Source organism: Stylophora pistillata, chromosome 3 (genome assembly GCF_964205215.1).
Source record: "Stylophora pistillata chromosome 3, jaStyPist1.2, whole genome shotgun sequence".
Classification (NCBI taxonomy): Eukaryota; Metazoa; Cnidaria; class Anthozoa; order Scleractinia; family Pocilloporidae; genus Stylophora; species Stylophora pistillata.
Window position 1 is genome coordinate 36415965 of NC_142521.1, and position 27500 is coordinate 36443464.

The window sequence follows — 27500 nt, forward strand, 5'->3', positions numbered from 1 at the left end:
CAGATGGCATGAGAGTGTTTGAAAAAGACAGTAGACAGGACCTCTATCCTTGTTGCTCGGGACCAAAGTGCATTCACTGAAATAGCTCTTTTACAGCTGAACGCATCACGTGTTGAATAATATTTGTCTGCGATTTTAAATTCAACAGACTAGTATGGGAAAACCTCTGGATGAGAGGAAATTGGTGAGTTTTCATGGTTTTGATTTTGCTTTTTTTTCTTCCTTTAACTTGTAGCAGAATCTGTCGGCCTGACTTGTGAAATACCAAATCCTTTCGCGTCTGACCTGTCTTAATGTGGTTTTGCTACTTTTTCTTGTTTGCCTGTTGATTTTTATTCCAGTTACAACTTTTTTATTTCGTTCCACAAGCCCCCCGTCCTCCCCTGAATTGTTATACACTGAACCATTCGATCAGCAGACACCAAGAGTCATCTCAGCATTGTCACCTCTTCACTGCTGAAGTGTTCACTCATATCAAACTTTGAAGCGAAGAAACCGAAAAAAAAAAAGAGGAAAGATTGTAAGCAGACTTTCTTTTCGCCCTTTGCGCCCAGTTTCTCTTTCGCTCTTGCGCCACAAAAGCAAGCGTTGGTATCCCATGCACTTATCTTATTTCTCGTACACAGAGTCTAGATCTGCTATGGCTCGCAGATTTACTAACGTTCAAGTTACATCAGAAGAGTTTGGTAAACCTGTGCCTCACTAACAAGGAGGAAATAAAATTCAAGAGTGGTTGTTTTCTTTTGTATGTTTATAACACTCGTGCAACCGGCAAAATCAGCCACAGATAGGTCAAGACTACTTCATCAGTTAATGGTCGTTACTGAAATTCGCACATGTGTCCAGAGCTACACTAACATCATGTTCTCACTTAAAAAGAGTGAGTTAGAACGGTCGCTTAACTTGCCGTTTTATCAAAGAGGCGTGAGATTGTTCCAGGAGGAAACAGCAGAGCCAGGGAGGTCAGATGCTACTTTGTCGCAGAAATCCTAAATTGAGTTCGTTTCACTGTTGTAACTTTATTTCGCTGTTCTTGGTAATTTTTCCAATTTTTATTTGTTGAAGATCAGGGAGAGTTTCAATAGAAGTGATTCCTGAGACAGGATTTTCCTTTTAAACTGATGGATCGATCCACGGTGGGTGTTTGCCTCGAATGTTTTCACATTAATCGAAGGGTGATTATCAATATCTTACTGATGTCCTATCGTAAACAGCAGCTGATAAGCTCCCCCCCCCCACCACTACTTAGAAGCCTCCCCCTTGTTAGAGACACATTCACCAGTAAACAACGAAAATAAGATCTAGCTGTTCTTTAAGAGATAGGCCAAAACATTGTATTATTTCAAATAAAAAACATGAAAAATTAATTGGAAACAATAAGTTTATCTCCTCTTCGTAATCATCTGAATTGAAGTAATAATAATAATAATAATGATAATAATAATAATAAAACAAAACAAAACAACCAACAAGTAAACGGCCTTTTTAAAGTGAATCACATGCAGCCTCTTATGGTATGAAATCATTCTTATTTAGAAATGGTGTTTTCTTTTTTGCTATCGTTGAAATTTAACCGGACAGATGTCCAGGGAACAGGGTGTATTGCCTGATTCCCGTTCTCTTATTTTGAGACAGCCCAACTTGGACGTATGTTAATGTTTTTGGAACACGTGTTTTGTGGAATAACTGATTTCATCATCATCATCATCAAGTTTATTTGTTCAAGCAGGTTGAATTTATTGGCAACTGTATAAGCTGATGTGAACCTGCTGTTTTCCCACTCAATCCACCCCAGGGGAGGACATCCAGCACACAGTAATCTCGTGCGTGGGAAATTAACGTCTCTTACCCCTTACCCTTTTTAAGAGACGGGACCTCCGGCTTTACGTCCTATCCGAGAAGACGAAACAATGTGAGTGAAGCGTCTTGCTTAAGGACTCAACGTTAAGCCCCAGCCAGGACTTGAACCCGGGCCGTTTAACCCAGAGTCCAGCGCACTGACCACTGGACTACTCACGCCTCTCCTGAGACACTGCAACAGCAAACGGAGTTGAAACAGATCTAAATGAGTACCAAAATGCAAATTATTACACCTATTTCCTAACTAAAGAGCTTAAAAGAAATGTAAGTCCTGACAAATTTGCCGTGTCTCAGTACATATAACTTATCACGCAAAATTCAACAAGGTAACACTAAGACATATGTGACCTCTTACGCGAGATGAGCCTCACCGATGAGATCGAATGGATAAACGGCTAAGCGGTCAAACAAGTGATCGCCTGTAGAAATTATTTGAATTGATGGTTTCATCAAAACGAGTGCTGACACAGGCGTGCCAAGGTCTTGTCTTGAGCCAAAGTGAAGGATTATTTCATGAAAGCGTCACGCGATAGGTGACGCGGTGTTAAGTAACGCGAGGTATTTGACACAATCTGTGAAAAGATAACTTGAAACGAGTCGAAACTTAATCGTTTGAATAACTCGACTTCGCTTTCGGCGCATTGAAATGGATTATAATTAATATTTTTATCATTGAATTCGACCGATTAAGATAAGGTACAACCAAGAAACTAGCACGCGAAAAGCATAGTTCTCAACTTCGGGTTTAAATTTCCATAATCCCAGCTTCCCTCATCCTCTGAGACCCAGGGGCTGAGTGGATTTCAAGTTAGGGCATGAAGAGCCCCTGGGGACATTGTCTTACAAGACTAGTTCCAAACGGTCGCAGTCGTTCTGCCATCTGATTGGTGCCAGAAAATGTTTGCGTTTTTCTGCCCAATCAGAGTGAAGTGTGCTTTAGAGTCCTTTCGTGTGTTTTAACACGGACATATACTAGCAGCCCAGTTGCTCGCCATATTTGTTTGGACCGTGCGACAGAGATTTGCTGGAGGTGAAAAGTTTCAGTCTCGGCACACAACGTTAGAGAAATCGATCAGATTGTCCGCGAAAATCCTACCGGAAATTATACTGAATACATTCGCAGGTATCACTAGAGAACGTGTTTTAAAGTTTGCGAGGTTTTTTAAAGTTTGCGCTTTCGCCTACGTAGCTTTCTGCTTTCTCTGCGCGCCAAAATCTAACCTTAGTAGTAAAGTCGTTCACAATACGGCCAAGGTTGCAGAGAACGTTAAGTTCGTGGACGACCTCCAGCAAGTGCTAAGAGAAAGCTTAGCTGTGTGTTAGCTAATTAAAATCTGAACAAAAACTTATTAACGAGAACATCGTGGGAAGGAGACATGTTTTCGGGCAATTACCGAAGGGGTTTGAAAAGAGCTTAATCTTTCAACTGCTGTCTAGAGTGTTGAAATTCTTGAGCTAGGAAGGCCACGGATTCTCTTCTAGTCCCTTGGTCATTGTCATGTCACCTCAGTCTGTCGATTGCTGAAGACCAAGTTAAATACCTTTGATCGTTGGGAATCAATCCGATGCTGTTTTCAATGGGAAAAACAAAACCAAAGACCAAGAAATATTGGATGGAAAGGGTGGGTTTGCTTTATTGCAAATGTCAGCTTAGTAGTACAGGGTCATCTACCCACATCTAATAAGCAAATGTTTCCACGCTTAGCTTTTCTTTTTTTTCGAGCGAAGATGAGATTAGATTTTGGCAGGCACAGAAAGTTGCGCAAGTACCAGTTGCTCGACATAGCTGCGTGGCCCGTGCGACGAAATAACTTCACGGGATTGGCAAAGTTTCAGTCAGCAAATTATGCAAAAAATCTAGAAAGATTTAGGCTTAAATCTCGTTTATCGTTTAAAGCGACATATCAATGACTGCAACCATCGTTTGGTATACAAACCTCGCAAACTTTAAAACACGTTCTCTAGTGATACCTGCGAAAGTATTCAGTATAATCTACGGTTAGATTTTCGCGGACAATCTGATCGATTTCTCTTACGTTGTGTGCCGAGACTGAAACTTTTCACCTCAAGCATATCTCTGTCGCACGGTCCAAACAAACATACCGAGCAACTGGGCTACAAGTATATGTCCGTGTTAAAACACACGAAAGGACTCTAAAGCACACTTCACTCTGATTGGGCAGAAAAACACAAAGATTTTCTGGCACCAATCAGATGGCAGAACGACTGCGACCGTTTGGAACTAGTCTTGTAAGACAATGTCCCCAGGGGCTCTTCATGCCCTAACTTGAAATCCACTCAGCCCCTGGGTCTCCGAGGATGAGCTTCCCTGTCACTCCATCAAAAATGTGTTGCCTTGGTAACTGCTAACAACCTATGTCAATTACCGCCATTTCACACAATCACAAAATACAGAATTCAACGAGAGAAGATATGGATTGCGATCACACCGAAAATGTTTCTACCATCGTTGCCAGAGTGCGAAGTGAACGGCTGATGAATTTTCTCGAACGGATAGCTCGAACCTTTCGAACGAATGATGAATATTCAAGAACGGATAGCTGGAGGCGTTCGAACGGATGATGAATATTCAAGAACGGATAGCTAGAGGCATTCGAACGGATGATGAAGTTTCTTAAACGGATAGCTCGAACGGTTCGAACGGATGATAAATGTTCAAGAACGGATAGCTGGAGGCGTTCAAACGGCATGCCAATCCAGTCGAACAGCCGGTGAACGGCTATCCGTTTAAAAACGGTAACCGTTCGGAACGTTTTCCCGTGATAGGTCACATATTCTTAAATAGTCAGAACTTCCGGCTTTCAGCAAAGATTACCTTATCACGTGACTGACAATTGAGCGGAATTGAGAGGCTTAGTTCCCTCGTAAAGGCCGATGGTGCGAAGATTTAGCTCAAGAATCCTTGCATTTCGTCCTTTCAGCTTGGCTAAGAGCTTGTAAAACATTTCCTCCTGTAAAGTTCATGTATCCAAATTTCAGTTGCACAACGGCCGTTGCTTAGTTTCAATAAACGAGCATTTGCAATCGTCGAGTAAAGTGGAAAGAAAGGTATGTAATTGTCTGCCAACTTGAGTGAGCATGCATTGATCAGATGGTTTTACTGGATGTCCAAGATTTCTTATTCATATACGCTTGAGAAAATGTTAAATGGCACAGTTAATTAGCTTCTCAACTGAGTTTCGAAGGTCGCTATTCCGACAACACTTGTTTATGTACAAAGTAGATCCCTTTGCTTACCATGAAAGTGAAAGTTGCCTATCTCATCATGTTCCTGTTTATTTGGAGTGAATGTACTGATTATACTGATCGTTGTTTAAAAAAAAAACATAGTTTACCCAGTATCTCATTGTTGTTTGTTTTTTCGTTTGTTTTGTTCCATATACTTGAGATTGTTCCTTTACTGAAATCGATTGACTTTGAATTTATTGGTTACAGCATGCGAACAGAAATATCAATTTAAGGTAAAGGATATTCTTATCGAAAAATGAAAGCTTAAAGTTAGCAGGATTAAAAGAATCTGAACCTTAACGATGAGTTTCATGTAGTAGAGTGATATGTTAAAGCTAATGCACGTGATAATGAATTACTTCAGGGATCTTACTTTCTGGTACGAGTGCCTTGGAGGTTTTTCTTACGCATAACTAACAGCAGCTTTGCATTCTTAATTGTCATTGACGGTCGTTGATTGAATCATCCTTTAAGGGTTCTTAGCTGTCATTCATCTCAGCACCGATTACAGTTGATTGATTATCTTTCACTGAGGGTTAATTTTGATATATTAGATTTGCTGGTTGTTGTTTCAAATATCATTGTAATGATGCTGAAGCTAGTACAAAGTTTCAATCCTTACATGGTGAGAGACTTCTACCTCTCGTCCCAAATGCATTCTTAAACTCTGAGCACTGTGGCTTCACTCTAAAAAATTTTCCTTTGCTCACTAATTGTTCAAATGTCTTGTTCATTCTACATCAAAATATACAAGGGAGCATTAATTTGTGATGGAATCCCTCTTATCAGCCTTTTATACCCTGTATGTTATTTATTTTCAATTTACCACGTTTATGATTTTATTATTACTTATGGAATTGGAAGTTTGTCAGTTTATTTCAGGGTACCATGTCATTTCTCATGCCAATAAGTGTCTGTGACTAGTCTGAGCTACTTGTTCTGTTTAAATTCATTCCATTGTAAACTCAGTGTAGAACTAGTTTTTTAATCACTTGGGTGTTAATTTTATGAATTAAGCATTGCCAAATGGAGCAGTGCAGTAATTGGGTTCCGCCTAAAAGTCCTTTAAGGACATTGCTTGTTGCCCTTTACTTTCTGGTTGTATGCAAGCAATTTGAAGGAAGGGGGGGGGGGGGTGGACTGTTGATATTAACCTAATACCAATCTAACCAATCCTTTTCTTATGACTATTAAAATGGTGGTCAAACTAAAGAGAAGTTGAGGACGCCAACAATTTACACACCCATATTCTGTGGAACAGCAAAGAAATACATAATGAGAGTAAAAGTGTTTTTATTTAAAAAAACTTCTTTGATAGAAATATTAGATACACTACTGATGTGCTTTTATCATGACCTCTCAAATATGGAGTCTTTTGATGTTGTCAGTGATGCAGGAATGAAGAGTGATTTTTTTAGTATGGACAGGTCCAAGGCATGCAATCAGTCCATTTAAAACTGCATTCTATTATACACTCAACTTCAAGGTTATCCTTGATCTGGAAAATTTCAAATGTATGACTGTTATTAATTTTTTTTACAAAAGAAAAATAAGAAAGACCAAGTAAACAGGCTAAGGACAGAGAAGAATTTGATTTAAAACAAAAGCAAGTTTTGGAGGCATCCTGGTGCCACTGAAGGCTGCAAATGAATCCCATTTATATGTTTGCTCCTTTAGAACAAAGTGTTTAAAAACTCTATTATATAAACAAAGGAATTACTTTAAGAAATACTGGTAGGCTATTTTTCTAACCTCAACTACTTCTTCTGTTATCAGACCACAGAAATGATATTTTGTATTTTTTTATGAGTGTCTTCTTTTTCCAATCTGTTTTTGGAAATTAGATGCTGATCACTCTTAAGGTTTAAAGGGTGAATATGTGGTTCCAGAAAATATCCATACCCCCTACAGGGGCCTTTTTGATTTGCACCCCCCCACCCCCCTGGATTTTCTGTTCTAGGGGGTATCACTGATTATGTACAACCAACTTTATGATGCTTTCAATTCTAAGTTCTCTCTGAATGTGTCCAGGTTCTTGAGAGGCCATTCTTGTTGCACTTCTCTGCTTAAGATTGTGGATGATTGGAGACTGGCTCTTGACTCTGAGAAAGTACATGTAACTGGAACTATTGCCATTTACTTTTCTAGAGCATTTGATTTGATATGTTACAATCTACTATTGGCTAAACTGCGGGCCTATGGTCTGAATTACGATGCTATTGCCTTCTTTGAATCATACTTGACTGATCGTCAACAAAGGTTCAAGTTTCATGGCATAAAATTATTCTCTGAATGGCGTCCAATCAAATGCAGCATACCTGAAGGTAGTCCACTTGGTCCCTTGTTATTTAAAATTTTTTCTCAATGACCTAAACTTTGTCAGACAAATCTCTTCTCTGCGTCTAATTATGCTGATGATGCGACAACTTATGCATCTAATTATGACATCAACACCCCTGGAAACCTGGCTAAACCTGGACCTTGACATCCTGGTCACCTGCTTTTCTCAAAATTATCTGATTGTTAACAGTATTTAAACTCAAGGTATGATACTTGGTAGTCACATTTATGTCCCTGAATTCTTCATTGGTGACTCTAAGGTGGAATTTCATGTCAAACTCACTTAAAATTCTTGGGGTGACTATTGATAACAAACTGACTTACAATGAGCAGATATCCGACATGCTTAAGAAAGTCTATGCCAAGATCGGTGCTCTAAGATGACTCAAAAGACTGATGCCTCACAGCGTGTCTCTAACACTTTACAAGGCCTACCTGCTTCCTCACTTGGAATAACTCAGTCCACTACTTATTGGAATGAATAAAACTTTAAGCTCTAAATTAGAGTCAGTCAACAAATATGCACTTAAAACTTTACTAAATCTAGGTGGCAATCTTGATTATGATACTCTCTTATCCTTGAGTGATATGCAGTCTCTTGAACAAAGGCGCTATAATTATAAGTTCACTTATTTTATTGTACTAGTACAGGAACTCTAATGGTCCATAATACTTAAAAAAACTACCTTCAAATTTCCCAAACCAGATATAACTTAAGACTGAAGTAGGGGTGCTGATATAAAAAAATCAAATAAGATTAGTGAGTTCATTTGTAAGCTCAAAGCTTTTGATTTCAGCACATTAGGACCCAGCTGTCAGTACAACTCTTGTCTGTAGTTATTATTGTTTATTTTTACATGTATTTCTCATATTTCCCTTCTTACCACTATACATTCAATTTAACTTTAACTGATCTTTTATCCTCATATTTATAGCATTATTTGTACATAGTTTTTATAGTCTTCCGTTTTATACATGAGCCTCTGGCTCAGGCAATCGGGTAACCATGCCTCACATAAAGACAATAAACTTGATTGATTGATTGATTGATTGATTGAAGAACATCCGAGTTCTACTCTGTAAACGAGACTGAAGTGGTACTTTTGGAGTGCATGCACTATTATAATGCTTTTGGCTAAGGTTATCTCTTATTTATGTTTGTTATCTGTAATGGCAGTAATCTTTTCTTATGTATGGAGGAGATACTCAGATAGAGGTAAAATCTTGTGCAGCCAAACACCCATACAAGGCACCTATTCTCTATCTGTATATATCTCTGCTCTGTCTGAGTCATTGTTCAACTTTGCAAAGCCACAGTCTACAAGCTTGAAGTGAAACTGCACCCAGGCCACAGTTGCTTTTCAATTTTTTCCTTTTCATCTACCCAGCAGAATAGTGGTGGCTCAGAAATCATCTTGCTGTATTTGTGAAAGCTTTCCTCATGGATTTGACAATTAAGTGAGCTTAATTGGTTGAAGGCTCCTTGGAGGTTCTGACATATCAGAAAAAACTATCCAAGACAAACTTGCCCAGATAGTTGATCATTCCAAGCAATCTTAGAATGTGAGTTTCACTAGGTGGCATAATGACAACTGGGTAATAGGCTTGACCTTGGCCAGATTTGATAGCCAGTAAGGGTACCTCAGAAGTCAGAATGTGTCTGCAGTATGGAGCTTCTGCTTCTTAAAGATGAACTTGTCCTTGTTTGTCTTTTTTTCCTGTTCACTTACTTTTGGCAATTTTGTTCATTCTTTCATTATTTTTTAAACCTTCTTCATCAGCACCACCAGCTTTTTTCCAAAAAGTTGTAAGCTTTTGGTGTCACTCTCTCCAGTCCTTCAATGAGTCTACCAAAATGCTTTTGAGTGAGTTCTGTGCACTTGATATTTCAGAAGGCACTTTGAGCCTTATTTATTTGCAAAATGAGATGTGTTACATTGTTAGATTACTTGGGTCTTCATCAAGTTTCTCTTGCTTGAACCTATCACTTTCCAAGTCTTGATGGGAGATTATCAAAATGACTGTAGTTCAAAAGCAAAGTTTTGGTACTTTGATTTTCTATTGTAATCCTTCAAGTGACTTCAGAAATGAATGAACTTTTACAGCTGCATCAATTCAAAGCTGAGGAAAGAGGCAAGATGTTATGCTGGGCACAGGTTATCAAGCTCAAATAATAATTATGGTAAACTATACATTACCTTTTGATACTTTGCATAATTCAATTTTCCCTTTTTTTCTTTTCCAGAAGCTGATTGACAATGTCAGTAACTGTGAGAACTGAAGAGAGTAGTTCAAAGAACAGTTACGGTGACCCACCAAAGATCAGTATTAATCTTCCAGAGATAAGTGAACTAACCCAGACTTTTAAAGATTGGAAAGATGTTCAACTCCCAATTGACATTCTGTTGTTAACAGTGAAGGACTCTGAGTTCTTAAGTTGCTACTGTTACATTGTTGATCCATTCACGAGCTATTGTAAAGGGCTTGGTCATGTATACTTTGGCAGCATTGGTGAAGATCAAGATGTTAAACTGAAAGTTGCTTTGATGAGATGCTCAGAGGGTTCTAAAGCTCCTGGTGGTTCTTTGACTGTTGTAAAAAATGCTGTCACCCAGTTGAGACCAAAGGCTGTCTTTTCTGTGGGCCACTGTAGTGGTATGAATCAGGAAACAACAAAGCTGGGGGATGTGGTTCTATCAGAAAAACTCACCACCTATTCCTATCAGAAGTTTACAAAGGATCGCATGGAATTTTGTGGGGTCACAGCTCCTGTCAGCAAAGACATTGCTGATCTCATTAAATGTGCAGGTTTTGGTTGGAATCCACCCCTAGAATATCCTAAAGAAAGAAAAGTTGAAGTCCACCGTGGTGAGATTTTGAGTGGTTCTGAACTTGTACAAGCTGAGAGGCGCAGTGGCCAACTTGTGAAGTCATTTCCTGGAGCAATTGCAATTGAAACAGAAGGGGAGGGTGAGATCTCTTTCTGTTTGAAGTAAATGTTACTGACAGTATAATGACAGAGATAATGGGATATATCATGGAAAAGAGAGTTTATAGTTTAATAATACCAGTTGTGGAGGGTAAATTTTCCTGCTGGTGATGAGAGATGCACTGGCTTGATTGTCAACTTGCTGGACTTCAGGTCAAAAGGTCTGGGGTCAAGACGTGCTGAACTCATGTCTCATAGTTTTGACTGGGATGCTTTACTCTCACAATATGTCTCTACACCCAGACTGAGTAGAGATGCCAATACTGATGAACAAACTAGCATTTCATGTACATGTAGAGAGAGTAAGAGTTACAGTTTTAGTATCCCAATGGTGTGGAAACTGAGAGAAGTTCTTGCTGGAGGGACTAACTCTGCAGCAGTATATATGCAGGGTGACTTTCCAAAATATGTCTCCAGTTTCCTACAAATCTTTGATAACAAAGGTAAAGGTAAAAAGAAATAGATGTTGGGGCAAAGTTGTTGTGGTATTTATAAAAGCTTGTCATTTCTTGTCTCAGGAGTTTACAGTGCAGCACATGATCTGAAAATGGAGTGGGTTGTCGTCAAGGGTATTTCAGGTTATGCAGATGGATCTGAAGTAAAAGAAAGCTGGAAAACATTCGCCAGTGTCACAGCAGCCTCTCTTGTTGTCAGCATTCTAAATAAATGCAGCATTTTTGATGATTGGCCACATTACAAAGGTAAACAGATTAGCATTACTTTATTTCAGAGTTACAGTTTATTTGCCTGCCGTTACTAGCTGGTCTTGTGTGCTGTTTAGTTTTGTTTTAAATGAATTTGCCTGAACTGAATCACCAAAGCCTCTACCTAAACTGAATTAAAAACATGATTAATGGTCGATTTATCATCATGTGCTGATCAATGAGAACAGCTCTTGAATCAGAAATTTTACATGTTTGTCACCAGTTTTCACTTGCTTTGTTAATAGATGTTCCGTGCTGACTTAGCAAAAGCTGACAAATTAAATAATGGCGTTTTCCTCAACTCAATATACAGGAGCTCTAAATTGTCCGTGCGAGTTATTATCCGTGCGGGTTATTATCTGTGCTGGTTTTTAATCTGCTCAAGATTGATGGTGGAATGCTTTTAAACTTTTTGAAAAATTTTGTTCCCCAGGAAAGAAGACCTCTGACCCCTAATTCAACCGTAGAGTCATATAGACATTTACATGTAGAATCTCCTGCGTTTTTAGCTCCCCTACTGCACCCCCCATGATATAAACCACACACCATCCACATTTGTCTGTGCGGTCACACGAAGGGCGAACTCTCAAAACGTGAGTTTTAGAAACTCTTTACGGTGGCTATTTTACAATATCAACTCAGTTGATGAAACCAAATTATCATTGATGGCATAAGACAGTATGTCCGTTAAGACTTCCAAGAGTAGTCATTTTGGCCCAATTACAGCATATTGATTCTCCTTAAGTGTACGGAAAATGTTGAATTTCTAGGCAGAGGTAGAAGGGATTAAACGCATGGCACCAATTCCTCACTTACGTAAATTTGCATTTGTAGAAATCTGCCACCCACATTTGTTTGAGCAAATAGCTTAGCAAGCAAGGTTAGGACACAGTTTTAGAATCATGGTGGTTTGAACTAAATGTAGTGCCATGTTCTTTTCCTAACCTCATGAGGCTGTCTAACTGCTATCTGTTTGGTTTTCTCTTCTTGAAGATAATTCAACTGACAGACAACTTTCAGCACCGAGCAAAGACGCTCCAGTACAGCCGTCGTCTTCTAGTGCCCAGTCTTCCCATCAGTCACAGGCCTCGTCTGACAAAATAGCAGGTATACATTTGAATGAAGAGTCTTTTAGCCCAATTATAGCATAGGCTGCAGTATTATAAGTTTTAACAGACTGCAGTTAAAATTCAGCATTTAAAAATGTTGAATTTTTTCGAGCAGAGGTATGGAGAATCACACACGTGTTAAATTCATCTCAGTTCTGCATTTGTATAACCTCTACAGCGACACTGATTTAATAACAGAGCTTTCCAGTCAAGGTTAGGACTCAGTGTTCAAATATCGTTAGTTTAAACCACTTGTGATGGCATGTTCCGTCGGTCCCAAACGCTATGTGGCTATGTAAACTCTTTCTATTTGGTTTTGTATTCTTAAAGATATTTTAACTGATGGACAACGTGTTTAGCTACTGTCCTTTTTTTACAAGGTGGAAATGCTCAGAAAAAGTGGGGGACCGTAATGCCCAGATAAAGGGAAATATAGAATTATATGACTAATGACAATATGATTTATTCTATTTACTCCCGGATTTCAAGAGTAAGTTTTCTTGAAGTTACAAATTAGAGTTGCTAAAAATGCAGCCTCTAGACTGATGAAAAACTCTAGTCTAGAAATGATTATGTTCTCTTCAATTTGAGAGTTACCAAAAATTTAGGAAGCTGTTTTTTTTGTCTACAGATTCCTCTGCGATGCAATTTTTGGAATGGTGCCAGAATCAGCTGCGACAGTTTTACAGCACCATGTGTCAAGTGAAAATAACACCATGGGACCCAGACAACACGGTACACATTAATGATATTTACATACAGTTGACGTTATTACAAGATCACAGAAAACCTGACGGGACGACGAAAAAAAGGGTGGGAGACATCAGTGAAGTATTTGAAGGTGACGAACATCATCCCATCCGGAGACGAATTCTAGTGTATGGAAGACCTGGAATAGGAAAGTCTACTTTCACTCAGCAGCTAGCTGTGGATTGGGCAGATGGCAGAAAGGAGATTCTCAGGAAGTTTTCTCTTTTACTGTTAATCAAGTTGCGAGATGTTTGTGATATTCCGGACCTCTGTGCCATGTTGAAAACCGCTGAACTGTTGTCTGCTGATGACCCGATGGCAGTCAATAACTTGTATGAATATGTCCGTCAGAACCAGGAGAAAGTGCTGCTTATTTTGGACGGATATGACGAGTACAGCGGTGGAAAGTCATCTCCAGTTCACCAGATTTGGAGAAGCAGTCAACTGAGAGACTGTTGTGTAATGATCACAACGCGGCCAGTGAAAGAGGATGAGCTTAGAGTGCCAAGTCATGCTCAGTTTGAAATCATCGGGCTCGATAGCAGGGAACAAAAGAAACAGTTTGCAAGAAAGATTCTTGCTGATGAGGAGGACGTTGAAGGGTTACTTGACTACCTGAAGAAGCAGAACCTCGAAGAGATGGCAGAAATACCGCTTTTGTTGTTGATGTTGTGTCTTCTCTGGAAAGAGAAAAAGCATCACTTACCCACGTCTCGTGCGCACATTTACGTACAATTTATTCAGACTCTCTTGGATCACATGGCTACAAAAGATGCAGACAACGTCGCAACAGGTAAAAGCATAGATGAATATCAAGAGGAACTTTACAAAATAGGAAAACATGCATATGATGCTCTTTTGGAGGACCGTCTTCATTTTGACTTCAGCAAATGTGCGCATGGTGATCTCTTCGAGAAGCTAATACATGTGGGTTTTTTCCAAGTTTCCAAACGTTCCGCTTTGAACCGTGAGGAGATCGTTTATTTTCTTCATAAGTCTGTCCAGGAGTTTCTCGCCGCCAGGTTCGTTGTCGAAGAACTGACCGTGAAGAAGAATGGAACTGTCACCTGCCTGTCAGGAATGGATACGTCTAAGAAATCAAGGAATATGGCTGAAGTGCTAAAATTCGCATGTGAATTGTCATTAAAAGCTGCCGGGATTCTTTTTGATCATCTACATGACGTTGGAGAGAAAGAAGGTCTCACAAATTACCAGTTCACTAAGACGCCTTCTGAAGATGATTTGTCTGACGAACAACTACAGTTTATACTACTCTGTGTCGATTGTTTGTTTTTGTGTCCAGCCTCAGACAGAACAGCCGTGTATTCTGCATTTCTCTCATGTGTTAACCATGTTGTGATACTTGAGGAAAAAAACACGTCTACTGCTGCTGTAGAACACTTCTTCAAATCTGTCAGCAGTTTCCCAAACTATTTATTTTTTTTCGAGAGGCGGCCGATTGAACATTTTCGCGTTGATGTTCTATCAGTAATGTTGGACTTGAACGCGGTCGTTTTCACGTCTTCTGGAGAAAGTAAAGATGTACAAAAGTACGCGGATTTATTCGTTGGGAACTTTTTCCTCAAAAAATCCGGAGGGAGAAACTTTGTCTATCTAATTGACATAACAGATGAGGATTTTCATTCTGAATTGCTTCTTGAACTGATATTAGCGCCGGTTTGCTCTTCTCAGCCACCTCTGAATAATATAGTAAATAACGAAAACAACAACATTGATGTGCCTTTGACTGAAAACCACTGTTTGTCACTGGTGAGAGAGATTGACATTCTTGTTAAAACAGTTGAGGATGCTGTTCTGTTGAAGAACGTGTTGCCTTTAGTAACAGCTCCTCGAAAAATTAGAATGTGGGGGAAGGAGAAGGAGGAAGCCTTTGATCAATTGATTGAGAGCGCGATTAACGAAATTGATTTTACTGACAATCTCCACAGTTTAAATCTTATCAACATCAATATAGCTGCAAAATGTGCTGCTTCTATCTCTGACTCACTGCAGCATTCTCCAAATTTGCGTGAGCTCGACCTGTCCGCCATCCCTTTACACAGTGGTGTGAGTCATTTGGCTGAGAATCTTCATCACGTGCCACAGTTGACGAAATTAGTGTTGGACAATGTACAAATTGGAGAAAAGGAATGTGCGGCACTGGCTGCCTCATTAAAGTACTTAAACAAGTTAGAAAAACTGAAGATACACAACAATGCCCTGGGTCACGGGATTATTGAACTGGCCAGGAGCCTGAACAATGTACCCAATCTGACTGACCTGGACCTGAGCAATACAAATATGGGTGAAGATGAAGCATCAGCACTGGCTGCCTCATTAAAGTACTTAAACAAGTTAGAAGAACTGACTATAGACCTCAATGCCTTGGGTCACGGGATTATTGAACTGGCCAAGAACCTGAACAATGTACCCAATCTGACTAAGCTGGGCCTGACGTATACAAATATGGGTGAAGATGAAGCATCAGCACTGGCCCATGCTCTAAAGTATGTACCAGTGCTACAATTTCTTCATCTAGCTTCCAATCCACTTGGCCGCGGGGTCAAGGATCTGGTCCAACATCTCAGCAGTGTTCCTAAGCTGGTGATCCTGTTCTTTGAAGGTGTTCAGATGACAAGGACAGAATGTGAAGAGTTGTGTACAGCAGTAAATGAGAGAAACACTGAGGTGAACACCGATTACCATGTAAGTGCCTTTTTGTTGTTTCACTCAGTTGTTATGCATCTAATTTTTGTTTAGATGCTCTTCAGCAGAGCACTTGATAATGTTTCCAATAACTTGCTTTGAACTCAATTAATCAGATTATTTTTAGTGAGAAAGAATACAGTCTTCAGGAACAGTCACTGTTTTCAGAATTTTCTTTTTATATTTTGCGACGTTAGGAGCCGATGTTGTAGATGGAGACCGTAACAAACCCACGTTAAGTACTTTTATGGCTCATGCGTAGCTTGTTCAAAGATGATTTGAAGAAAAAAATGACGAAGATTAAATTTAGGGACTTCCAAATGACTTGATATCTTCTGATTACACAATAATTAAAAACTTTGGGAGTTTATTTGATTGACCTTTGCTTTGCTTGTGTAGTTACGCCTTACTTGAGAGAGAAAAAAATAGACGAGTTGTGAGAATATTTGTCTGACCAAACTCCTCGGATCAATTTTGAATTTTGAAATTGTTCGGCTTTTGTTATTATTGTGGGATGCTGTTATTTGGGTTTGATTATTTAACGAGAAAGGATTGTTCAACCCATACGTGCTTTGAATTCGATGAAGTTGTTCCCTACATTCTGTGCGGGCATTTATTCGCTTTTGCTATCAGGGAGCGTGAGCCCCAAAAAATATAAATGAGCAAAGAAAAGGGATTTTTCCTTTTTTAAAATCCGAATTGGTTTTTTTAAGTGAAAGTCGCTTTGATTCTGTTGTCTTATCTTCACGTCTTAAATGTTTGTGCCGATGATAGGAAATAATTCAACAAAAGTTGAAGGTGTAATGATTGTCTTCCTTAACGAAACTGGTACGGTGTTATAATTTACTGGGACTTAAATGGTTTCCTTATACTTATTTATCAGTTGGATTCTTTTCTTCCTTGGATTATTTGCTCGTGTTGAGTAATTCTGTCAGTTGCTCGTCGAGCCTCCTGGTCTCCTAGGTCTCCATGATAACACTATTTTGTTTTGAAAAATCAAAGACAAACATTGCAAATAATGAATTTTTCTTGAGTGAATCTCGTAAGTCTCTGTCTGAACCTGGTCTTGCAATCGTCCATTAAATAATCCTGAGCAATGATATTTTTTAACCTCAGTTTGGCAGACAGTAAAACGGATTCTGTGTACACCTCACGCTGCTTTCCATGTTTCCGTTACATCGTTGCTTGTTTGGATATGGTTTGCGGAAAAGTATTTTCGAAACTGAATGAAGAAAGAAACAAATTTAGCTTTCAAGACTTGAATACTACATATTTTCTGTCAGTAGTGTCCAGTATAGTTCATGAAGTTGTCCTAATGGAACGAGGCTAGGTGAGATTTTTTGATAAACTTTGTGAGTTCATTTGATTGGCCTTTCTTTTTGAGGTAATATTGAAAGAGAAATCTTCTGTAGTTATGCCTTACATAGCGAAACAAGGAAAGAGGAATTGTGAGAATTTTTCACTGACAAAATTTCTTTGGGTAATCAGGAGTTTAATTTTTGAAATTTTTAGGCTTGTGTTGTTTTTGTGGGATGTGTTTATTTGGGTTTTTATTTGAGAACCCCGCCAATAAACAACTAAAAAGCAAAACAAATCATTTTAAAAGGCGCGACCCGCGACACGCGACCATTAGTCAAACTCGGCACTGTGTTATAATTTACTCGCTCTTCAATGGTTTCCTTATTCTTATTTGTCAGTTGGATTCTTTTCTCTTTTGGCTACTCTGCTCGTGTTGTGTAACTCTGTCAGAAATCAGGGCCTATCGGTCTCCTGCGTAGATTAAGCTCAGTTGTCTCTGACTATGACTATGTTGCTTTTCTTTGTAGTGGGAACGCGAAAATCATAACGACATAATGAGAAACATAATGACGCAACGGGATCATTGTGTTTTGGCCAATTAAAGTCTAGGTGTAGTACTTTCGGGTCGGTTCATTTCAAGATGGCGGCCAGATTCGAGGAAAAGCTTGCGAGTGCAGTTGAAAACCGTTCGTTCCCACTAGAACATAAGAAGCGTATGTTTATGTTCGTGCTTATGATTATGATCATTATGTTGCTAGTGGGAATTAGGCTTTATTACCATCACTAGAATAAAAGATCTGCCTACCTTATTCGCTGCTCGTCTTGCCTTTTCTGTGGAATGTGGCCGTTTTTTTATTTGCTTCGAGGAATACGGAAATGCTGCATTATCCCTCTCATCTAAAAAAAAAAAAAAGCAGACAATTAACTTGTGTGGTATGAAATGATAGGTTAGGAAGCGTTAGTTGAGCGGAGCACAAGTGTGACCCTCGAAGTTGTTTTTGATTTGTTTTGTTTTGTTTTTTATCATTATTATTTACTAGGTGTCTCGCATTTGCTTCAAACGTGGAGTTTTGTTAGAATAGTACGGTTTCATTGAAAGGAAAACTCTATTCTTCTAGTAAAGCTGAGAAAAACGTTACAACGAGAACCCCGGATCGTCAAAAGGAAACATCTAGAGTTGTCTGACTTTCAGTCGTGTAACAGTGTATTGAACTTGTAATGGAGCTTGACAGCTTGGGAAATATGTGGAATTTATTTCTGCACTCCTCTCTTGAAGCATATAGAGTTAACTGAAATAGACAAATTACAATCGTTTTCAGGCACTATGCCGCAATGTCCCTGGACTAATTCAAACAGCAAATATGTTTTAATTGTACTTACAATTCTGTATTTCTTCCCGAACCTTGTCTTCGTGTTGCGATTCTTGCTGTGTTCGTACCTAGAGACTATTAACGAAATAGCCTCCCCTCTGAAGTTTCGAAGCGCGTGTTTAATTTTATAGATATATGCCCCCAGGGATGTTACGTAACTAGACAGGGATTAAAATAATTTCGTGCAGAACAAACAGTTTTGCTGGTGGAGAAATGATCTGGAGTAAAACCCGTCGCGTGTAAGCGTGAAAGGTTTAAAAAATTATTAAATTTTTGATTTCCCCTCGGGTAAGGAATGATAGCCAATACTTTGTAGGCGGATTTATATCAATTTGAGAGAATATTAGACAGTTTTCTTTCCCTTTAAAAATATAGTATTTAATTTAATCATATGTTTGTCTGTAAAGTATTGCCTTCTTGTTGTTTGTTATTTATATCTGAGAACATTTCCCCTGTTGTGAAATAAAGTTTTAGTCGCTTGTAGCTATTTGAATTCAAAAGTGAATTTTCTCTTCACTGCTCGCGTTTTGGACAAATATATTTGAATGCGTCAAATAATTAGCTGTGTGTGAAAATGTAAGTTGGGTGTTACACATAGTTAATGAAACAGGTATTTTTTACCACAGCGATGGAAAGGTGATATTTCGATATACGCGGGGGAAAGCAAGATATTTTCAATATTTATCTTGCATGAAAATGCAAGTTGAGTGGTACACATAATTGGTGTTGTGGTTGATATTGTTGCCTTTTTTTCTTGTGATAGGAGCGTAGATTTTCATGGGAGAGTGCCATCACCCGACTTCGTACAAAAGCTGAGCTTAAAAAAAAAGGAATAAGATTCAGAAAAGAGCCAGATGATGAGGATAATGATGACGTTGACGGTGCTGAGCAGAAGGAGGAGGATAACGATTATGATGATGATCACTATGACAAGAACTATGATGACGATGATGAGGATGATGACGATGATGAGGATGATGATGAACAGGAGGAGGAAGATAATGATGACGACGATGGTGATGATAATCATGTTGAGTGAGCGCTTGGAAAAAAATGTTTCCATGGCAACTGATTTGGCGAGTAATGAGCAGAGTGGTAATTTAGAATAACTTGGCTGTTCATAAGTCGTGTGTCGTGGCAGCGAGCTAACAAAGATTTCATCTGAGAGACAAGCAAATCAATATAATATAATTTGGTGACTCCTCTGTCTGATTGGCTTTTTAACTGTTCAACTTAACTGTGAGTTTTTTTAGGTCAGTCAGAACGAAAAAGGAATCTCTTAGGTCATTAGTTTGAAAAACGGAGCATTGATCCAAGAAAGAAAATCGCGTGGAGTAGTCTGTACTAGACTCTCTCTTTTTGTAGACGGTCTCAATGGGGAGAGCTGAAGCATTGGAGAGAGCTACCTCTCCTTCTCAGACTCCATTTTCATTCTTCCAATATTTCGATCTTCTTCAATAACGGATACCCTGACACAAGCTTTATCGCCAGCTGACAAAAATTATTGTTCTTCACAAGAAAAGCAGACGTTAAGAGAAAAGTGCGGGAGAATTATTTTTTTTTGAGCTTAGATCAGTTCACAGGCAGCGTTGTGCAGTCAAGTAGGCTTCTTTTTATTCCTTACATTGTTGATGCTTGAAACTGAAAATTGTTGCAAAATCGTTCGTGATCAGAAGAGTGAAAGTCGTTACGCAGTGTTACAGGCTTAAATGCTTGTTTCAGCAAGTAGCAATTTAGCTTGGCTTATTTTGATAAATGTTTTCACCAGTGTACTCTTACTTTTGTTGATTTATTAAAAAACATTGCCTTAATTGCCAAAGAAGGTACAGCTGATATGGGAGTGTTTGACAAAGACAATGGATACGACCTTTATCCTTATTGCTCGGACCCTAAATCACATTTATTAAAATTATTTCTTGAAATTATTGTACAGCTGAATGCATCGCGAGCTGAGGAAAATTTGTGCCCAGATTTTGAATTCAAGAGACTATTGCTCGACATGGGTACCCTTAGTGTGTGAGGAAAGACTGGTTAATTCTCTTGGTTTTATATTTCCATCATTTTCCTTTAATTTACAGCAGAATCTGACAGTCTGAACTGTGGAATATATACGTCTTTTGCGTTGGACCAACTGACCGACCTTTGTAATGTTCTTTTTGATGTTTTGCTGTTGTTTGTTTTTTGCTTTGTGTTTTGCCTTTAAATAACCTTTTGGTATTTTACTCCACTAACCACCCATCCACCCTTTAATGGTCCTCCGCTGAACTTTTCGATGAGTAGGCATCAAGAGTCACCTTAGCATCTTCTCCTCTTTACTGCTGTGCTTTTAATTCTATCAAATTTTGAGGCGAGGAAACAAACAAAAAAGGCAAATAAGAGAGAGACGGTCAAGAGACTGTAAGCAGTCTCGGATAGGGACGAATAAATGGAGGTCCCGTCTCCTGCAGGGTTGGGGGTAGGAGACGCTAATTTCCCACACACGAGATTACTGTGTGATGATTGCCCTCCCCTGGGGTGGGATGATTGATTTATAGGGCCCACAGTAATTGGCGCAAGCTGTTGCGGTGTCCCTGCCGGTCGGCGAAGCTAATAAATAAAATAAAACCTCTCGACCTTTGTTCCCCTTTTTTTTCGCTCGTGCGCCACTAAAGAATATCCCAAACATTTATTACATCCCTTGTACACAGAGTCTGCAAAAGCCTGTTAGGTTTCGGGCTAAATTTCTCCGGAAGGGAATTTTGTTTGCGCCTACTAGTTAATAATTAGAAGAAACGACTAAGGTCTTTTTTCAAATTGGTATTATGGACGACACAGTTTTCAGTTTATCTACGGAATCAAGAACATGTCTATTGACATAAAACGGATTATATAACATTAAGGTGGTTAATTCTTTGCCAATTACATCAATCTAGACACGGATATTATGCAACCACTAAAAATCGAACCAATGTTCCTGATAAGGAACAACTTTAGAGGCCTTACATGACGCCACATAGGGTGCTAGAGAACCCGCCCGAGACTGGTGTCATTTGAAGCGCTCTGTAAAGAATCCCGGCTTTTGAATTTGCTGTCGTCGGCTCTGATTGAGTAGCAGCTGTTGTCTCAAGCTCTCCACGGTCTTCCTTGATTTCTGCATTTGTGCAAGTCGTTGGTTGAGGGTTTGGTGCTCTCGCATGAAATTTTGTCTTTGTTTTTCAACTTAAGCCATTCTCGCCTTTACCATGTTCTCCATCTGTTTTCGTTGGACCGCTGCTCCAGCCTCTATCTGTTCACGGAGTCTCTTTGTTTCCTCCTCCTGTTTTTCCCGCAGTATTTTCATCTCTTTACCAAACAGGAAAAAGTTTAGGTCAAACAGCCATAAGGGAATCATGATGAAGAATATAATGGCTTTTACCCTGGTTCCTCCTTTGCGCAAAAATTATCAAATGTCTCAGTCACTCAGAATGAATTTCTGGTGTAAAAACTAAAATAGTTGAAAAATGTCGTTTAGCAAAATATTCACTCCACGTGAGGGTTGGTATTTATTTCTGACTGAATCATTCATATCGTGGGGCTACCCTTTGGGCCTAGTTTTGCTAATGTCCAGGCTGACCGCGTCGTAACGAACTTTTGACTACACAGGTTTTGATGGACGTGCATTCTAACAGCGTTGAAATGGCGGTCAGTTTGAGATTTTCGCTGGGCTGGTTGCTCGACAACCCAACTTTTGTGGGATTTATTTTGATGAACTTCAAGGGCAACCATTTGGCTTTCGTGCTGCCAAGTTAATGTTGTTTTTTATGCTTTTACCACTGAACTGCGGGAGACTCCTGTGACTGGTGGACTATTTAGCCACTGGCTCTGAGGGAAGGGGAAGTACATGCACTTAATAATTTGTTTGTGCAAAAAAGATCCATACTCTTCCCTTTTATTTACCACGTTGTACCGAAAAGGCATGCAACCCTTTTATTATATCCTTTCGGAAAACTGCTACCACTTTTGTATTTCTACCAAACAGTAAAACTCTATATCCTTAAAAATCTCCCATTGATGACACAGGAAAGACAGGCGGGGTGTTTTAGTGAAACACAGAGCAGCTTTTGTATCTCACTCCCCTCCTGAGTAGGACCTCGTTACATGATAATTACTTACTCATTGCATTTATTCAGTCTCTAATCTCATTTTCTTCCTCAGGTCTGTTTGCAGCAGCCCATGACATGAAAATGGAGTGGCTCGTTTTAAAAGGAGTCTGTGATTTTGCTCCTGGCAGTGGATCTACAAACAATTCATGGAAGACTTTTGCCTGTGTTAGGGCGGCTTCTGTAGTATCCAACATTTTGAGTAACTCCCTTGTGTTTGGAGACTGGCCTCACTACGGAGGTGCGTGTTTTTGTCTTTGTTTATGTATGTAACAACTTTGGCTGTGTCTTTCAAACAATGTTACAATATAATTTTATTTTCACTTTTAGGAGAAAGCTACTTAGAGTTAATGATAAGGTTACAATTATTGATATGGCTTGAATCTTTGAAAGCGGCTTAGAGTTCCCTTTTAGTTACAGCTGCTATAAAGTTGCAATATAGTTTGCTTAATATTAATTAATTTTCTACTTTTTGCTTTGTTTTAGTTTGACCTAAGTTTAATTTTTTGGGTCATGAACGAGGTAGTCACACTTCATGGGCTATCAGAGATTGTTGAATCGAACTCACTGCCAATATATTACTCTCTTATAATCACATGTAATGAGTTCAAAAAGAAATTATTTTATAGGATCTTTTTTTTCTATCTCCCCTTGCTAAAGTAACTTTTTGTCGTCAGATTTTCTTCAAAGCGAGATGGACCCAACAGAGGACGAACGTTCAGCGGCCAAAAGCATTAAGATTGAAGGTAATTTCTTGTTGTATGGACACAATTTTGCTAAAAAAAATAAAATAACTTTTTGCGAGAAAACTTCCTTGCATTGGTTAATCAGTGAGAATTCACAGTTCTTGGAAGAGGCTTTTGGTGTTGTTGTTTTCAAAGAAAGAAGAAAAACATGGGCACATTTTATTTTGTTTATTTTTTTTTCTCTTTGCCAACAGTTTCTGCGGCGGACTTCTTGAAATGGTGTCAGAATTAGCTGAGAGAGTATTACAACACCATGTGTCAGCTGAAAATAACACCAAGGGACCCAGAAAACACGGTACACATTAATGGCATTTACATACAGTTAACACTTTTGCAAGACCACAGAAAACATGATGGAATTACGAAAGAAACGCTGGAAGATTGAAGTGAAGTATTTGGAAGTGACAAACATCATTCCATCCGTAGACGAATTCTAGTGTATGGAAGACTTCGAATAGGAAAGTCTACTTTCACTCAAAAACTGGCCGTTTATTGGGCAGATGGCAAAAAGGAGATCCTCAGAAAGTTTGTTCATGTACTGTTAATCAAGTTGCGAGACGTTTGTGATATTCCGGACCTCTGTACCATGTTGAAAACCGCTAAACTGTTGTCTGCTGATGATCCGATGTCGGTCGATGTCAGTCAATAACTTGTCTAACTTGTAGGAATGTGTCCGTCAGAACCAGGATTGGAGAGGCAGTAGGCTGAGAGACTGTTGTTTAATGATCACAACGCGACCAGTGAAAGAAGATGAGCTTAGAGTGTCAAGTCATATTCAGGTTGAAATCAACGCGCTCGATAGCTGGAAACAAAAGGAACAGTTTGCAAGAAAGATTCTATCTAACGAGGAGGACGTTAAAGGCCGGGTTACTTAACTACCTCTGGGAGCAGGACCTCGAAGAGATGACAGAAATACCGCTTTTGTTGTTAATGTTGTCTTCTCTGGAAAGAGAAAAAGTATCAATTACCAACATCTCGTGGGTACATTTACGTAGGTTTTATTCAAACTCTCTTGGATCACATGGCTGCAAAAAATTCAGACAATGTCACAGCAGATAAAAGTTCCTCTGAATATCAAGAGGAACTTTCCAAAATAGGAAAACATACGGTGGCCCATAGGGGACATGACACATTTTTTTTATCGCGCGATAAATGACAGTTTATCACCCGATAAATGGAGATTATCGCGCGATAAATGATAATCTATCGCGCGATAAATGGAAATTATCGCGCGATAAATGATAAATTATCGCGCGATAATTAACAATTATTCCACGAGCGGGCGTTGGATATGAGATGATAGATAGTCAACGAGGCGCGTAGCGCCGAGTTGGCTATAATCATCTCATATCCAACAAGCGCGAGTGGAATAATTGTTTTATTAAAAACGTTAAATTAAATTATTAAATGTTATTAAATTTTTAGCTCCCTTTTGAGTTTAAGCTGACACGTACGCTTACCATATTTGTAGATTATGGTATATTGGCTGATATACCATAATGGCTAAGCCAATAAAAAGTCTTGAATTGCATTATCCAATGATCTAGTTTTTAATAATATTTATTATCGCGCGATAATTTAACATTTATCGCGCGATAATTTCCATTTATCGTGCGATAAATGATAACCTATCGCGCGATAAATGGAAATTATCGCGCGATAAATGGAAATTATCGCGCGATAAATGATAAATTATCGCGCGATAAATGATTAATTATTGCGCGATAATATTATCGCAATCTATCATTTATCGCGCGATAATTTCCATTTATCGCGCGATGATTTCCATTTATCGCGCGATAATCTATCATTTATCGCGCGATAAAAAAATGTGGCATGTACTTTATGGGCCAACGTAAAAACACACATATAACGCGCTTTTGGAAGATCGCCTTAATTTTAACTTCAGCAAATTTAGAAATGGTGATCTGCTCGAGGAGCTAATACATATCGTTTTTTTCCAAGTTTCCAAACTTTCTGCTTTGAACCGTGAGAAGATCGTTTATATTCTTTATAAGTCCGTCCATGAGTTTCTCGCCGCCCGGTTCATCGTTCAAGAACTGACGGTTAAGAAGAATGGAACTGTAACCTGCCTGTCAGGAATGGATACGTTTCAAAAATTAAGGAAGATGGCTGAAGTTCTAAAATTCGTTTCTGAGTTGTCATCAGAAGCTGCCGGGATTCTTTTTCATCATCTCAAGTATCTCGGAGAGAAAGAAGGTCTCACAAATTACAAGTTCACCAAGACGCCTTCTCGCTATGATTTGTCTAATGAACAACGCGCGTTTATTCTATTCTGTGTCGATTGTTTAATTGTTTTGGTGTCCAGCCTCAGACAGAACAGCCCTGCATTCTGCATATCTTTCATGTGTTCACCATGTTGTAATACTTGGGAAAGGACACTCTTCTGCTTCTGTCACAGAAAACTTCTTGAAATCCAGCAGAAGTTTTCCAAACTATTTATTTTTTAAAAGTTATGTAGCTGCTAATGATAACTTTCTCTCCATAATTTTTTTGAACGTGATCGTTTGAACTTCCTCTGGAGAAAGTAAATATTTAGTAAAGTACGCCGATTTACTCCATGCAAACTTTTTCCTCAAAAATTGCGAGGGGAGAAACTTTCTCTGTCTAACTGACATAACAGATGAGGTTTTTCATTCTAAATTGCTTCCTGAACTGCTTCCTGAACTGATATCAGCGCCGGTTTGCTCTTCTCAGCCACCTGTGGATAATTTGGTAAATAATGAAAACAACAACATTGCACTGCCTTTGACTGAGAACCATTGTTTGTCACTAGTGAGAGGGGTTGACATTTGTGTTTACACAGTTGAGGATGCTGTTCTGTTGAAGAACGTGTTGCCTTTATTAACAGCTCGTCGAAAAATTAGAATAAGAGAGAGGAGGAAAGCTGCCTGGGTATCCTGGTCTAGGGTCCAATCCACTTGGCCGTGGGGTCAGGGATCTGGTCCAAAATCTCAGCAGTGTTCCTAAGCTGGAGTACCTCTCCCTGAAAGGTGTTCTGATGACAAAGACAGAAGCTGAAGAGTTGTGTACAGCAGTAAATGAAAGAGACGCGAGATTGTACACCGATTACCATGTAAGTGTCTTTTTCTTGTTTAACTCGATTGTATCTAATTTTTATTTAGATGCCCTTCAGCACAGTTTCCAGTAAGTTGTTTGAGAGGCAGTTTGTCAGACAAGTCTGCATGGGAAAGAATCATTTCATAAGGAACAGTCACTGTTTTGAAATTTTCTATTTCTAGTTTGTGCCATCAGGAGCCATTATTGTGGATGGAAACTGTAACCAGCCCATGTTTAGTACTTTTATGGCTCATGTGTTGCCTCTTTGAAGATGATTTGTAACAAAAAAAAATGAAGTGGATTGAATTAAGACAGAAACAAGTTTACCTTTTAAAATTTCGAAACTACTTATTCACTGTCAGTAGTTTCCAGTATAGTAGATGAATTTGTCCCCATGGGCGAGGCCCCTTGATATTTCTTGATTTCTTGACTACACAATAATTGACAACTTTGGCAGTTCATTCGATTGGCCTTTGTTTTTTTTGACGAAATCTTGAAAGACAAATCTTACGTAGCTACGCTTTACTCGAAAGAGAAAAAAAAAAGATGTGTTGCGAGAATTTTTCTCTGACTAAACTTCTGGACACAATTTTAATTTTTGGCATGTTTGAATTCTTTTATTCGTATTTGGATATTTGACGAGAATGTAAATTGGTTTGGATTTGATGGAATGGTTTCCTACAGTCTGTGCCAGCATTTATTTGCTTTTGTTAATAGGAAGTGTCAAACCAAGAAAGTAGAAAGAACCAAACAAACAGCATTTGTGTCCTTGTGTAAAATCCAAATGCGGCCATTTCATCATGTATTTTGCAAAGTTCTAACCGTTTAGGTGAAACGAAAAATCTAACATGCATGCATCCGTTAGTTTTGTATGAAAAGATGAACTTCACACCCCTAAACCTTTTAAGTGTGTTGAACCAAAATATATCGGTAAACCCTCGCTAACATAGAAAAACCACAACATATTTCAGGAGGGTAATAGGGAAAAAAGAGATGAGAGCGTGAAGTAATTGGAAAAGAAGACAGGCGTGCGCGAAATTCATTGCGAAATTTTTTCTTTTTTTGTAGGGGGGGGGGAGGGTGGGCGTGTGAGGAACTCTAAACTAGTAAAACTTCGGGAAAAAAAGGAAACAGAAATTGAGAAAAAGCCATTTGAGATGGGTCACCCCGACAAGCGCT

General features: G+C 38.9%; 2 protein-coding genes and 1 pseudogene across 4 annotated transcripts in view; 1 reads left to right on the forward strand and 2 right to left on the reverse strand.

The window, feature by feature from the left end:
* The window catches only part of LOC148735882 (uncharacterized), a 95109-nt gene that overhangs the window by 53867 nt on the left and 13742 nt on the right, over positions 1–27500 (reverse strand). The gene's annotated exons all lie outside the window — the stretch shown is intronic.
* Positions 1–27500, reverse strand: part of LOC148735885 (guanylate-binding protein 6-like) — a 76907-nt pseudogene that overhangs the window by 15154 nt on the left and 34253 nt on the right. Inside the window, exon 11 of the transcript XR_015998631.1 lies at positions 21415–21695. The product of XR_015998631.1 is annotated as a guanylate-binding protein 6-like (transcript). The remainder of the gene's footprint in view (positions 1–21414; positions 21696–27500) is intronic.
* Positions 4240–20198, forward strand: LOC111346876 (NLR family CARD domain-containing protein 4-like). 2 transcript variants are annotated; one of them, XM_088752701.1, is made up of 6 exons: positions 4240–4929; positions 9695–10419; positions 10957–11139; positions 12136–12249; positions 12883–15707; positions 19140–20198. In XM_088752701.1, exons 2-6 carry the CDS (start codon positions 9708–9710, stop codon positions 19413–19415), a joined length of 4110 nt encoding a protein of 1369 aa, XP_088608827.1. In that variant the 5' UTR covers positions 4240–4929; positions 9695–9707; the 3' UTR covers positions 19416–20198. The 2 variants fall into 2 exon arrangements, with proteins under 2 accessions (XP_088608827.1, XP_088608826.1); XM_088752700.1 differs by lacking the exon at positions 4240–4929 and adding an exon at positions 8933–9012.